Consider the following 15,528-nt stretch of genomic DNA (forward strand, 5'->3'; position numbering starts at 1 on the left):
AATTGCAGAGTAGCAAAGCATAATCGTAAAAGGAAAATGATTTTCTATGTTTGGACAAATAAGATAATATAGTTTTATAATTTCTCTGTACCCTTAGAATGTCCTCAATTACACCAAAACTAAAACTTTATTAATTTTTATTAATTGTTAGGCAAACCTGCCTAATAAAATTTAAATCTATTTTTCTCAAGCCTATATTTCAGAACAATCTCTTACTAACTTTCTTGTTTCTTCTTAAGGAGGGAGAAGATAGAAATAAATAGGAGATAACAAAAAAATTTTTGCTTAGATGCCTCCATAGTCCTTTTCTTCAAAATCTAAGAATCTGTAAATAGTGTGTTGGCAGAACTTCACACTTTTTAAAAAAGCAAGCAGCAATTTTTAAGATTCTATTCAACTGTAAACCCAAAAGGTATAGAGACATTGTGAAATAACCAAACCCCCAAAACCCACTTAGCTACAAGGCCATTTCCTGAGCAGACCACTCAAGCAAGCAAAAAACAAACTGAAGAAGAAAACACAAAACTTTAAATTTTTTTGTTTTGGTTTTTTTGTTTGTTTGTTTTGTTTTGTTTTGTTTTGAGACAGGGTCTTGCTATGTTACCCAGGCTGGTCTGGAACTCCTGGGCTCAAGTGATCCTCCCACTTCGGCCTTCCAAGTAGCTGGAGCTATTATTATTATTTTTTTTAAATAAGCTACTACTTAATTTATCACACTTCCTTCTACAGATACTGAAGGGCAATAAGAGCATAATGCTTTTTGATGAAGATTGTGTTGACTCATTTGTATCTTGCGGGAAGATAAAGAGCTAGGGAGGGGAAACAAGACTTGCAGTAAAGGTTGGCAAATACCTAAAAGAGTTTCAGAATTTATGATGAGTCATTTAAACCAGTCTGGCATAAAACCTAAGTGAATACAACAATTCCATGCAATAAAAAAAGACTTACCAACATTTTGCCAGAACCATCAAGTAAATTGTGGGAAGTAAATTGTGGATGAGCACCTGAAGAGGAGTGACAAGGCCACATCTCACTGCTGCCTCATGTGGCTGTAGTGTTTGGTCAGAAGGAAGAACACAATAGAGAAGAGTGCTGGTCACCACGTCAGCTGTTCCAACAAGAGGGGAGTATGCTAGTTTAAGGGGAAATATCAGTATCATGGAGGTCAGGAATTAGATTACAATACAGGTTAATTGAAGAGAATTTCAGGAAAGACTACAAGGATAAGATAAACTATTCAATAGGAAAAACATTCAGGATTCTCAGAACATCCTTCTCTCTTTTGGGTGAGGAAGAGACATGTTTTACCCTGGAGAAGATACTTACTCAACCTTAGCTTTAGTTTCACTATCCTTGCCTTTCCCTACATCCCAGGGTCACTGATTTGATATGAGATATATACACTGTCTGTGAAACATTCAGTCCTTTGTAAGCATTCTCTTGATCACCAAGACCTATTGGAAATTTTTCCTCAATGTCTTTTTGATTCAACCTGTCTTTTCCATTCCCACTTAGTCCCATTCCCACTTTCACACCTGGATTCCTATAGCAATAAACTTATATTATCTTCCTATCTATATGTTTCCATTCTAGTATCTCCTGTTAACCAAGGCTGGATGAAAGTTCTTAAAACTGCACTTTAATGCTAAAGAATCAGAATAGTTATTGATGGTCTATGGGAACAAGTCTAGATTCCTTAGCTTGTCACCAAGCCCCTCCCTGTCAACTATCCCCAGCCAACCTATCCAAGCACATCACCTACAGACCTTGTTCATTCTACTTCTTTTTCTACTTCTCACCTGTACCCCTAAGTTTCACCACGATGAAAATAAAGCCATAAAGCTCAATTACTTTTTCTTCAAAAATCTCACCCTTAACTGTTTCACCATGATCTTCCCTTAGTCTAAATCTCTTCAATATAAATCTGTATATACAGCTATAGACATTTTCTTCATTTGTTCAATTTCCTTGTCTCCTATAAGTTTAAGAGTTTATTCAAAAGATGCCCCGTTTTTCAGATTTATCAAAGGCAATGATAGTGTCTTCTATGCATTTGTGTAACCCACAGTGCTTAACATGGTCTTGAGAATACATACCTAAAATAAGTCTGTTGTGATAATGTAAGCTAATGTGATTACACTTTGGTGAGGGATCTACTCTCACTTGGTTACTCATTATATCAGTTACTCCAAGTCTCTTGCCTGGCACAGTCTGTGCTTCTTGTCTCTAGCTAGGCACTTTCATTATGCCAGGAGCAGATGGGCCTTCCTACATGGAGGCACAGGAACCTGGCAAAGGGTACTTTCCTGAATGCTGCTGCCCAAGCAGCAAGGCTATTATTATGAAAGGAATGGTGTCAATACTGAGCTTCAGAGTCCATCTCTGAAGAACTGCAATAGCCAGAAATAAATGACCTCCTTTATCTCTAGAATAGGCTTGTTTCTCCTTTTATAAATGAACACGGAAGAGGCTTATAAAATGCCTTTAATTAAGCTTGTTTCATTTTGTCATGTTTTCACGTCATCCATGGTAGGAAAAGTTCCCCTACCCATCTTCTAATCTACTGCTTGTCACTACAGCATTCTGAGACTTCACTAAGTCCTTCAGTTCACCTGCTGCAGACTTCATAGTCAGCCTCCCACATACTACACAGGGAAGCATACTCTGTCTTTGGTTTCAGAATCCTCAAGAGGCAAAGGGCAACCAATAAATTGCAATGGAAGCATTTTTTTTCTTTTTATTTTTTTATTTTTGGGAGGCAGAGTTTTGCTGTTGTCACCCAGGCTGGTGTGCAATGGTGCTATCTTGGCTCACTGCAACCTCCGCCTCCCGGGTTCAAGCAATTCTGCCTCAGCCTCCTGAGTAGTTGGGATGACAGGCGTGAGCCACCACACCCAGCTAATTTTTATATTATTAGTAGAGATGGGGCTTCACCATGTTGACCAAGCTGGCCTTGAACTCCTGACCTCAGGTGATCCACCTGCCTCAGCCTCCCAAAAGTACTGGGATTACAGGCATGAGCCACCAACTCCAGCCTGAAGCTTTTTTTTTTTTTTTTTTTTTTATTAAAGAGCATCGGGCCTTTTTTTTTTTTTTTTTTTTTTTGAGACAGCGTCTTGCTGTGTCGCCCAGGCTGGAGTACAGTGGCACCATCTCGGCTCACTGTAGCTCCGCCTCCCGGGTTCAAGCGATTCTCCTGCCTCTGCCTCCCGAGTAGCTGGGACTGCAGGTGTCCGCCACCACGCCCGGCTAATTTTTTGTATTTTTTAGTAGAGACAGGGTTTCACAGTGTTAGCCAGGATAGTCTCGATCTCCTGACCTTGTGATCCACCTGCCTCGGCCTCCAAAAGTGCTGGGATTATAGGCGTGAGCCACCGCGCCTGGCCAAGAGCATCAGGACTCTTAAAGCTTAGCATCCTGTTCAAATATAATCAAACTTGAAGTCTCATCTGAGTCAATCATTTATTCATTCATTTAATGAATATTTTTAATATCGATGTACATGACAGAGAATGAAGAGGAGGGGTGTTACAGAAGTATACAACAAATTGTATCCTTCAGCGATCCTTTATCCTAGTGGGGAAGATGACTATACAGATAATTACAATTTAAGGCCATTTTTTGGATAAGAAACATAAAAGTGGTACAAACAAAAGTTCGAGGAGGCAGAGGCCACTTCTTGTTCTAGTTATATGGATAGCCTTCATGGAGAAAGTGACAGTTGGGTTGGGTCTTGACGATGTCTACAGGTAGAGCCTCAGAAAAAGCAATATGAAACACAGAGAAGAGTAGGAGGATGGCTTTAGTGACTGGCTCGGTTTTACTAGAGCATTGGGATTGTAGAGGAGAATCATGATTGATTAAGGCTATATAGGGCAGTTAGGGCCAGATCCTAGGGGAATTTGAATATCAGACTGAAAGTCAGGCTTTATTTGATGAACAGTAGGGAGCCGCTGAAGATTTTCTTTTTTAAACAACCTTATTGAGGTAGTGCTAATGTACAATAAACTACACATTTCAATCAGAGTATACAGTTTTATAAGTTGGTATGAAATCACCCATAAAATCACAATCAAGATAATGAACATATCTAATCACCCTCAAAAGTTCTACTGAAGGACTTTAAGAGAATGGCATTCAAAGCAATGCTTTTGGAAAGTTATTTCTTGATTTAACAAATAAATGCCCCCTTCTGATAAAATGTTTAAGTCCTATAATCTTCATTGGTATGTTAAATTTAAAAATGAATGATACCATATACAAAAATGAATCAAAACAATAGACAAAGGAACCACAGCTTTGATCAATCTGATGTCAGTATATAGGATAGATTGGAATGGAGCAGGAACAGAACAATTTATTGAAAGCCTAAGTAGGAGGCTTTATTAATAGTCCAGGCAGTTGCTAATAAATCTGGTAGAAGAACCAGGACAAAAAGGAAGTAACAAATGAGAAAAACTGTTGGGTGAGTTGGACTGGAGAGAGAGAGACAAGGTAAAAATGACTGAGGTTTTGAGCTAGTTGTATGGCAAACCGAGAGTATGGGGATAAGAAAGGTACACATAAATAATAAGCGTCTGTGGGTATGGAATTGAGAAGGGAAATAAATCATATTTAGGAATCACTCACAGTGATGTGAAAGGTAAAGTCATTAAGAGTGGTTTGCATCTGTGAGAGCCAGGGTTAATGGAGAGAGAAAAAAGTCAAGCTAGAACCTTATGAACTCCATAACATAGAATTCCAAATTGCTAATGGCACAGTGCTTAAAATATTCCAGGCACTGGCCCTTTACAAAGTGTATTGTTTTATTTATCTCTCACAAAAATCTTATTAATAAGTTACCAAATCATCTCTATTTTACAAATGTAGAAACTAAGGTACAGAAGAATTATGTCTCTTACCCAATGTCACATAATTAGCCTATAGTGAAACTAAAGTGTTAAAATCAGGCAATCTGAATCCATTTTTAATTCCTGGGTTACAAATGTCTTCTTCCTGCAGCCCAATCACTTAAACTTTCCTAAGATAGAGTCTCCTAAAATACACAACACCTAGGCCAGAGCTGCTTAATGCATTTGCCTAGTATAATCCCCGTGGGCACCATATCTTCAAATCTCAAGATAATGCAGTATACTTGGAACTGTTTTATGAGCAACACAGGATAAAACTGGGAGCTGGAATTATTCAATTTAGATTGAATTTGCTGAAACTTAGTTCAAATGCATAGACAGAAGTTTATTTCATAAAACAGAATAGCAACAGTCAAAGTATTTTGATTTTGCCTATGAAGTCAAATACCACAAAACTCATCATCTTGAGTTTATAGTAACATAAGGGACAAAGGAGTACAAGTTTCTTAATGGTTAGCAAAAATATAATTTCTACTAAAGAGAAACAGGACACATCATTTACAGATTACTAACCTGTTGTGATTTAACTAGGAATAAAGGAAAAAGCATAACTTTATTTATTTTCTTTCTCTTTTATTTGAGACAGTTTTGCTTTTGTCGCCCAGGCTGGAGTGCAGTGGCGCCATCTCAGCTCACTGCAACCTCCGCCTCCCAGGTTCAAGTGATTCTCCTGCCTCAGCCTCCTGAGTAGCTGGGATTACAGGCACATGCCACCCAGCCTGGCTAATTTTTTGTGTTTTTAGTAGAGACAGGGTTTCACCATGTTGGCCAGTCTGGTCTCAAACTCCTAACCTCAGGTAATCCACCCGCCTTGACCTCACAAAGTGCTGGGATTACAGGCATGAGCCACCGCGCCAGGCCAAAGCATAACTTTAAAAAGCAAAAATATATTAACAGCACTACATATTTACTTCTCTGAATTTAGAGGGGATAGATGGATGGCTGGCTGATAGAGGGGAAGTGGTTAGCTTTATTAAACTTTAGCCAAAGTCATTAATGCTGCTTTTCGTGAATCACTGTAGCAATGCCTTTCTTCTTGACATTCAGGAAAGTAGTCTGGCTTTTGAAGTCTCTACCTGATGACTGCCTACTAATCTGTTAGATCATTAAGGACTATTTTGAGATATAAGATCATACAAATCATAAGTTTTGCTTCTAGTCACTCTCACTTGTAGGGCCAGAGAAACGGACTACTCAGGAGCTACAGAGCTCTCTGATTGGCTGAAGACCTAGAGAAACTGTGGATTATGCAAGAACTAACAAACATATGGAGACTAAGTTCCCAAAAAAGAGTTAAATATCTTTGAGTTTAAACCCTGTATCCACAGCTGTGTTTGCTGGAATTGTCAGGACTGTAATAGAGTTTCAATTACCAAGGAGAAATGTTGACTTAGAGAAGGGGTCAGCCAACTTTTTCTGTAAAGAGCCAGCTAGTAAATATTTTGGACTTAACCAGTCATATGGTCTTCCATAATCATTCAACTCTGCCATTGTAGCGCAAAAGTGGCCATGAACAATATGTAAACAAGTGAATGTTACTCTATTCCAATAAAACTTTATTTACAAAATAAAACAGCAAGCCAGATTTGACGTGTGGGTTGTAATTTGTCAATCCATTCTCTAAAGTGATGGCTGTCACACTCTATATGTACATCAGAATCACCTATGGAACTAGTTTAAAAGGTAGGTTCCTAGGCTCCAGCCTACCCTTACAGAATCAGAATCTCTAGGAACGCGAATCAGCAATTTAATAAGGTCCACAAGTGGTGTGTGAACCACACTTTTAAAGCTCTGTGCTACGCAGCTAGCTTCATGTCAGCTGGGGTGGCCTTGCTGTCCTAGATGTGGGCCAGCACTTGCTGCATCCTGTGGCAGTAACAATGCAGTAACTTTTATTTTCTTTGACCTTCCTAGTAGAAACAACTATTTTTTTTTGTTTGTTTGTTTTTTGGGTTGTTTTTGTTTTTTGTTTTTGTTTTTTTTTTTGCTTACAACCTCTAAAATGCATAAAATAGTCCTCCTCAGGTTAAATTAACATGAAGTTTAGGGATGATTTTTGAATGAAAATACTCAACTTAAAATAACAAGATTTTAGGCCTGGCACGGTGGCTCACGCCTGTAATCCCAGCACTTTGGGAGGCCGAGGCGGGCGAATCACGAGGTCAGGAGATCCAGACCATCCTGGCTAACATGGTGAAGCCCTGTTTCTACTAAAAATACAAAACATTAGCTAGGTGTGGTGGCGGGCACCTGTAGTCCCAGCTACTTGGGAGGCTGAGGCAGAAGAATGGCGTGAACCGGGGAGGCAGAGCTTGCAGTGAGCTGAGGTCGAGCCACTGCACTCCAGTCTGGGTGACAGAGCGAGACTCCCGTCTAAAAAAAAAAACAAGATTTTTCAACCAAAAAGCTTCCTGAAATCCTTTAAATTGCAAAATTAGTAGACAAGATTCTTACCAAAGGACAGGGCTAAATCTGAAGGAATAGTTTCCATTATTCTCCCTTTCTCTCAAAATACCTCCAGCAAAGGCCTGCCCTGTTGTTTATAATTCCACTACTAACAAGTCATTACATTGTGTCTAGAGGTCTTTGCTTCAACAGAACCTCATTAAAACTCATGTGAAAACAGAAAGTAGAAAATCTCTGTGGTTTGCGTTAAGTTGACAAAAAAAACAAAACAAAACAAAAACCAACTCTGTAGGCCTCTGGCAGCTGCTCCCAACTTGAACAATCAGTAAAAAATAACTTATTCAGCGAAGTTCAGTTCTGATAAAATGAAAAAAGTGTTTTTTTATTTGTTTGTTTGAATTGCCAGGAGTTAATCACCCAATCAGTCAACAAGGAAGTGATGTTCAGTCTCGTGAATAGCTCCACCTCTTCAGCTCTCCAGATTTTCCTAGGAAAGACAGTGAAAATCCTACAGTCAAAGGAATTGCTTTCAGGAACTTCCTAAGAAACCAGGAAATGATCTGCAGATAGCTCCAGGAAATGTAGCTCTTATTAAGGCTTCCACTGACCCTGTAAATGGTCTATGACAGCATAAGTTCTAATGATTACTAAAACATGGGCTTAGAATACCTTCTATGGTTACGACTACAGCAAAGACTGTTTTTTCTTAGATACTATTAAGGTGATTCTGACTTCCCTAACACACACATAAAGATGTTAGGAAAAAAAGACCCAGAAATTTACAAGGGAACAGAGTGAAGCCAGGCTGAAATTAGAACTCTACCACGAATATCCTTTATAGATGATTATGTGTAGGAAATGAAGATTAGCTTTACAGTAGTCAGCAGTCAATATTTTAGGTAGCATGACTCTGGAGTCCAACACCCACAGGCTGATCTGTCTGCTCCACTTTTCCATGGCAAGAAAATCTAGGCATTTTCAGCAAAATAGGGAAGCCTGTTTTCCTGTTGGTTTCCAATTTACCAAAAGGGTCATGAATTGGAATCCCAGGTATTAGTACAAAAACAGTGCAAATACCTAGCAAAACCAGGGGCCCCAACACACTTACCCAACCTCCCTGGCCCTGGATGAACTCCCGGATGGCTCGGTTCCCATTTATCATACCCGTCATGGGGATAGCCACCTGTCCCACTACTTCAGGAGCGATGTGAGCCATATACTCAAGAAGTTTCACTGCCACTGCCAGAAAGGCTCTCTCATAAGCTAAGCTGGAATCCTGAGCACACCAGGTCTTGCTGAGAGATTCCACTGTGTTCTGGAGTATAGCTCCTGCCTGAGGAAAGACAAAGGAAATATCAACAGAGTATCCCTCAAAAAGTGCAGGAGGCTGCAGGTGCAGGAATCCAGTAGAGCGATTGCTTCTTAGAGTGCCAAATGTGCAATTGGTGGTAACTAATGAAATCTCAGAGGGTAGATGGATAATCTTTTCTCGTTTTAATATTTTGTTATATTAATGGGCATTTGAAAATACATAAGTAGTCCATCAAACCCATGATTTCAGGTATTATTGCTTAGGTTAAACAAAATAAATGAAAAATGATTTGAAAGAAAAATATTAAGTATGTGATAGTCCAGCTGGTTAAATTGTAAAGGTATTGCTTGAATGACTAGGAAATGTCTGGGAAACTCTCAAGTAAAGACCGGGCGCGGTGGCTCACACCTGTAATCCCAACACTTTGGGAGGCCGAGGCAGGCAGATCACCTGAGGTCAAGAGTTCAAGACCAGCCTGGCCAACATGGTGAAACCCTGTCTCTACTAAAAATACAAAAATTAGCCAGGCATCGTGGCGCAGGCCTGTAATACCACCTACTCAGGAGGCTGAGGCAGGAGAATCACTTGAACCTGGGAGGTGAAGGTTGAAGTGAGCCAAGATCACGCCGCTGCACTCCAGCCTGGGTGACAGAGCAAGACTCTGTCTCAAATAAAAAAAAGGCCGAGTGCAGTGGTTCACACCTGTAATCCCAACACTTTGGGAGGCAAAAGTGGGAGGATCACATGAGGTCAGGAGTTCAAGACTAGCCTGGGCAACACATTGAGACCCTGTCTCTATGCAGAATTTTAAAAAGTAGCTAGGCATGGTGGCACATGCCTGTGGTCCCAACTACTTAGGAGGCTGAGGTGGGAGGATCACTTAAGCCTATGAGATTGAGGCTGCAGTGAGCTATCATTGAGCTACTACACTACAGCCTAGGTGACAGAGAAAGACTGTCTCAAAAATAGTAATTAATTAGAATTAATAAAATAATAATTAATTAAAATAATTGAGTAGCTCTTCCTTTTCCTCTTTCCTTTTCAAATATGGGATCCAAAAGCCATTAGGTGGGTCCAAGCAAGATCTGTGGGGATTTAGGGGGGTCAAGCCTGGCCAGAGCTGAATATCAGAGCCCAAACAAGCTGAAAAAGACATCCATGTGGGAGGGCACCTAAATCTTGATTTCTAAATATCATTCTCCATTAAAACAAACCAAAGGCCGGGTGCGGTGGCTCACGTCTGTAATCCTAGCACTTTGGGAAGCCAAGGCAGGTGAATCATGAGGTCAGGAGTTCAAGACCAGTCTGGCCAACATAGTGAAACCCCGTCTCTACTAAAAATACAAAAAAGTAGCCGGGCGTGGTGGCGGGCGCATGTAATCCCAGCTACTCTGGAGGCTGAGGAAGGAGAATCACGTGAACCCGGAAGGTGGAGGTTGAAGTGAGCCGAGATGGCGCCATTGCACTCCAGCCCGGGCGAAAGTGCAAGACTCCGTCTCAAAAAAAAAAAAAAAAAAAAAAAAAAAAAAAAAGGTGGGCGCGGTGGCTCACACCTGTAATCCTAGCACTTTGGGAGGCCGAGGCGGGCGAATTGTCTGAGCTCAGGAGTTCGCGACCAGCCTGGGCAACATAGTGAAACCCCGTCTCTACTAAAATACAAAAAAAAAAAAAAATTAGCCAGGCTTGGCAGTGTGCGTCTATAGTCCCAGCTACTTGGGAGGCTGAGGCAGGAGAATTGCTTGAATCCGAGAGGCAGAGGTTGCAGTGAGCTGAGATCGTGCCACTGCACTCCAGACTGGCAACAGAGTGAGACTCGTCTCAAAAAATAAAAGAAACCAGCGCTCTCTGGAGAATGGTTGATTTCAGTTTGGGGCTAGGGAAGTATAAGATCTTCTGTCAGAAATTAACGAAGTACTCAAATAAAAATAGAGACACATCAAAGAGGTGCAGTCTAGAGTGAAAGCACTCCCACTAGCTAAAACTAGGATGATTTGAGCATCTAAATTAATAATGACATTAACAGATTATAACCCACTGAATAAAGTAGGAATTCATGGGTCCAATGCTGATAAAAAATGAATGCATTGAAATTTTGATGAGATGTGGAATATTTACATAGTTTCAAAGTACCTCGCCATAAAACACTTATTAATTACAAAGGGGAAAAGACTAACTTTATAGAGGAGAAGCCTTACAGACACCATCTTAAGTGATTAAAGTTAACAACATCAATACTGGGATAAAATGAAATATTGTGCCAATTGATGCAATGCACTGAGAACACAGCAATACTTCTGTGATATTCCTACCAAAGGTACATATCTTTAATTTATTCAAGAAGAAACATCAAACAAACCCAATTAAGGGACATTCAACAAGATAGACCATAGTCTTCAAGTGTCATGGTTATGAAAATCAAGGAAAGACTGAGGAAAAATTCCAGATTGGAGGAAACTAAAGAGAAATGACAACTAAATGCAATATGTGATTCTGGCCTACAACTTTTTACTATACGTTACATTATCGGGAAAAATGGCAAAACTTGAAAGAGATCTAAGGATTAGATGAAAATGAATCAATGTTAATTTCCTGGTTTTGATGGTTAGAATGTGGTTACATTAGAGAATGTCCTTGTTTGAAGGAAGTATAAAAGCATTAGGGGTTGATGAAATATCATGTCAACTCCCTCCTGTCAAATGATTAAAGAGATAAATTATTTGTGCTATCCTTGCAACTTTTCCCTGAGTTTAGGGCTGTTTCAAAATTTTTTTTTATTAAAACAAGTTCAAGTCAAATAATTTTTTTTTTTTTTTTTTTTTTTTTTTTTTTTTTGAGACAGAGTCTTGCTCTGTCACCCAGGTTGGAGTGCAATGGCACCATCTTGGCTCACTGCAACCTCCGCCTCCTGGGTTCAAGCAATTCTTCTGTCTCAGCCTTCCGTGTAGCTGGGATTACAGTTGTGTGCCACCATGCCTGGCTAATTTTTGTATTTGTTGTTTGTATGTATGTGTGTATGTATGTATTTATTTATTTATTTTGAGAGAGGGTCTCGCTCTGTTGCCCAGATTGGAGTGCAGTGGCAAGATCTCAGTTCACTGCAACCTCCCTCTGCCTCCCAGTTTCAAGCGATTCTCCTACCTCAGCCTCCCGAGTAGCTGGGAATTACAGGTGTGTGCCACTATGCCCAGCTAATTTTTGTATTATTAGCAGAGATGGGGTTTCACTATATTGGCCAGGCTGGTCTCAAACTCCCGGCCTCAAGCAGTCCGCCCCTCTCGGCCTCCCAAAGTGCTGGGATTACAAGCATGAGCCATGGCACCCAGCCAAAAAAAAATCTGTTTAATTAAAAAAAAGTCAACTCAGCTATCAACTACCTAGGACAGCCTCAGGGCAAGTAACTGGAGGTAACAGGTCCAGTTCTGCTTGAAAGTAGTGTAGGCACACTGCTCAAGCTATGTATAGTAGGAAGAATAAAGCATAATGGTTAAGAGTGTGGTTCTTTTTTTGAGACAGAGTCTTGCTCTGTCGCCCAGGCTGGAGAGCAGTGGCGTGATCTCAGCTCACTGCAACCTCCACCTCCCAGGTTTCTCCTACCTCAGTCTCTCAAGTAGCTGGGATTACAAGTAGCTGGGATTACACCCAGCTAATTTTTGTATTTTTAGTAGAGACAGGGATTCTCTATGTTGGCCAGGCTGGTGTTGAACTCCTGATGTCAAGTTATCTGCCCAGCTAATTTTTGTATTTTTAGGTAGAGATGGGGGTTTCACCATTTTGACCAGGCTGGTCTCGAACTCCTGACATCAGGTGATCCACCCAGATGGGCTAGGCGCGGTGATTCACCCCTGTAATCCCAGCACTTTTGGAGGCCGAAGCGGGTAGATCACCTGAGATCAGGAGTTCAAGGCCAGCCTGGCCAACATGGTGAAACCCCATCTCTACTAAAAATACAAAAATTAGCAGGGCATGGTGGCGGGTGCCTGTAATCACAGCTACTTGGGAGACTGAGACAGGAGAATCACTTGAATCCGGGAGGCAGAGGTTGCAGTAAGAGTCTGTCTCCAAAAAAAATAAAAAAAGAAATTCTTACTGAGGATGTATTATATATAAGGCACTGTTACAGGTTGTGTGAATATGGCAGTGAACAAAACAGGTTAGATGTTTGCTTTTGTGGTGTTATATGCAGATGGGGAGAGGTTGCTGCGGCGATAATAGCTTCCATGATAACTCATACAGGGGCATAATGATTAAATGAGATAATAATTGCACATTGTAAGTGATAAGTTAATATTAGCTGTCATTGTTGATATATATCAGCAACATCTCCTAGATACTGCCTTATTGTCTTTACATCTGAAACAGAGTCCAAGTGCTACTGCCAGTAATCAGCATTCTGATGAAAAGCCAGTGAGCTGCTGTAGGGCTTATCCCTCATTGCATCAAACTTGTAGACTGCCTGTCATTCCTGTATATACTTCAGTGCTGGACCCTAGGGAAAAAAGTGCCCACCTCCAACAAAATAAATATTAAAATATGCATAAGCTGGGACCAGGTGTGGTGGCTCATGCCTATAATTCCAGCACTTTGGGAGGCCGAGGCGGGCCAATTGCCTGAGCTCAGAAGTTCGAGACCAGCCTGGGCAACACGGTGAAACCCCATCTCTACTAAAATACAAAAAATAATTAGCCGGGTGTGGCGGCGTGCACCTGTAGTCCCAGCTACTTGGGAGGCTGAGGCAGGAAAATTGCTTGAACCTGGGGGATGGAGGTTGCAGTGAGCCAAGATCGCACCACTGCACTGCAGCCTGGGTGACAGAGCAAGACTCCATCTCAAAAAAAAAAAAAAAAAAAAAAAGCATAGGCTGGGTGTGGTAGCTCACGCCTGTAATCCCAGGACTTTGGGAGGCCGAGGTGGGTGGATCACCTGAGCTCAGGAGTTCAAGACCAGCCTGGGCAACATGGCAAAAACCCATCTCTACTAAAAATAAAGATAATAAAAATAAAAAATAGATGGGCATGGTAGCACTTGCCTAAAGTCCCAGCTACTCAGGAGGCTGCAGTGGGAGGATCACTTGAGCCCAGGAGGTGGAGCCTGCAGTGAGCTGAGATCACACCACTGCACTTGAGCCTAGGTGACAGAGTAAGACCCTGTCTCAAAAAAAAAAAATGCTATACTTTGCCAAGAATAAAGTGCTATAAAATGTGCTCTATGCACACTAAGCACAGCTCTGATGAAGACCAAGTAGAGACAAGCTGAAGGTTCATCAGCCTATGCCAAAAATTTTCCATCTCCATACCACTTAGGTTTTAGCAATTGGAGAATTCTTGCTATACCTCCTTGGAATATAAGCCCCCAAATATTTTCATAGAACATTCCTAGTCACCATAGTATGGGAGTAGTAAGAAAAGGAAGTTTGAAATAGGAAAAAAAGCAGCAAACAATAGCATGAAGTAGAAACTTGACCTGTTCTTGAATGGTTTCTGCAATGATGTTTTTGGCGTAAGTTTCCAATTCTGCGTTGAACTGGTCACCCAGCATCCGAAGGCGACCAGCAATGATAACCACGTCAAAAGAGCAAGGCTCTCCTACGACAGAGGGAACACATTTGTTACAATGCTTGAAGCAATGGCAAGTCCCAGGAATCTGGGCAATGAGAAAAATTGGTCTTGTTTTTAAATAATTTTCACATCATCTCCCAAGAGCTTAAATGTTCTGTCAACACCAATAGTCAGAAAGTTTCCCTTCATTGAGAACCTCTTTCCCTTTAGGTGTTACTGAAAGCTTAGAGTTTGCCTTTTGAAAATTAAAGGAAATAAATAAAACATACTCTTTTTTTTTGAGACTGAGTCTCTGTCGCCCAGATTGGAGTGCAGTGGCATGATCTCTGCTCATTGCAACCTCTGCCTCCCAGGTTCAAGCAATTCTCATGCCTCAGTCTCCCATTTAGCTGGGACTACAGGCGTGAGTCACCATGCCTGGCTAATTTTTGTATTTTTAGTAGAGATGGGGTTTCACCATGTTGGCCAGGCTGATCTCAAACCCCTGACTTCAAGTCACCTGCCTTGGCCTCCCAAAGTGCTGGGATTACAGGAGTCAGTCACCGTGCCCAGCCGAAAACATACTTTTATTGACCTGCAATCACCACCTAGGCCAGGAGCCTTACCTGAATCTACTTCATCTACACAGCATAGGTTCCGGTTGGCAACCTGCAATGTTGGGGCCAAGAAGTCCATGAGTAGAGCGTTCACAATGCATTCCGTTTTTTCCTCAAAAGTTTGGGGGCTCTTCATTTTAGATGTTTGCTGCCAAGTTTCGCTTTTCCACAAAACAAGCAGTTTTCAGCCCAGCAGGAAGTTAAAAACACTTGTAAATCAACAAATGTTTCTAACTCTTGTAGTTTCCTGACATGTAGTCCTGGAACTTTTCCCACTAGCTTTCTTCAAACACAGTTGCTCAGAAAGGTGGGACTTCTCGGAGGGGATTACCTACTTGGAACTGGGGAGACTTTAAAGACTTTAGGTTCTTTATCTCAGACCACACCCTAACCACATAAAGTTAATGCTTAACTTTTATCGTTAGATAGCCAATCTAGAACTGAAACAGAGTTCAGGAAGAGCCTCTGGAGTAATTTTATTAAGAAATACTTCCTTTACTTCTTAGGTCCTGCATATGGCACAATTTAAAGGAAGGTTTTGAAGTTACAGTGGACCAGCATTCAACTTCTGTTTACGCAGCTGGGGGCGGTGGCTCACGCCTGTAATCCCAGCACTTTGGGAGGCCGAGGCGGGCGGATCACAAGGTCAGGAGATCGAGACCATCCTGGCGAACACGGTGAAACCCTGTCTCTACTAAAAATACAAAAAAAAAAAAAAAAAAAAATTAGCCGAGCGTGGTGGTGGGCAC

At 41.1% G+C, this 15,528-nt stretch overlaps 1 protein-coding gene across 1 annotated transcript; it reads right to left on the reverse strand.

Annotated features, from left to right (window-relative positions):
• Positions 1 to 7,666: 7,666 nt before the first annotated feature.
• BCL2L15 (BCL2 like 15) lies at positions 7,667 to 15,122 on the reverse strand. Its single transcript, XM_025364298.1, has 4 exons — positions 14,789 to 15,122; positions 14,089 to 14,210; positions 8,425 to 8,649; positions 7,667 to 7,803 (listed from the first exon to the last, which is right to left on the reverse strand). Exons 1-4 carry the CDS (start codon positions 14,913 to 14,915, stop codon positions 7,786 to 7,788), a joined length of 492 nt encoding a protein of 163 aa, XP_025220083.1. The 5' UTR covers positions 14,916 to 15,122; the 3' UTR covers positions 7,667 to 7,785.
• Between the last annotated feature and the right edge of the window lie 406 nt (positions 15,123 to 15,528).

Source organism: Theropithecus gelada, chromosome 1 (assembly GCF_003255815.1).
Source record: "Theropithecus gelada isolate Dixy chromosome 1, Tgel_1.0, whole genome shotgun sequence".
Lineage (NCBI taxonomy): Eukaryota > Metazoa > Chordata > Mammalia > Primates > Cercopithecidae > Theropithecus > Theropithecus gelada.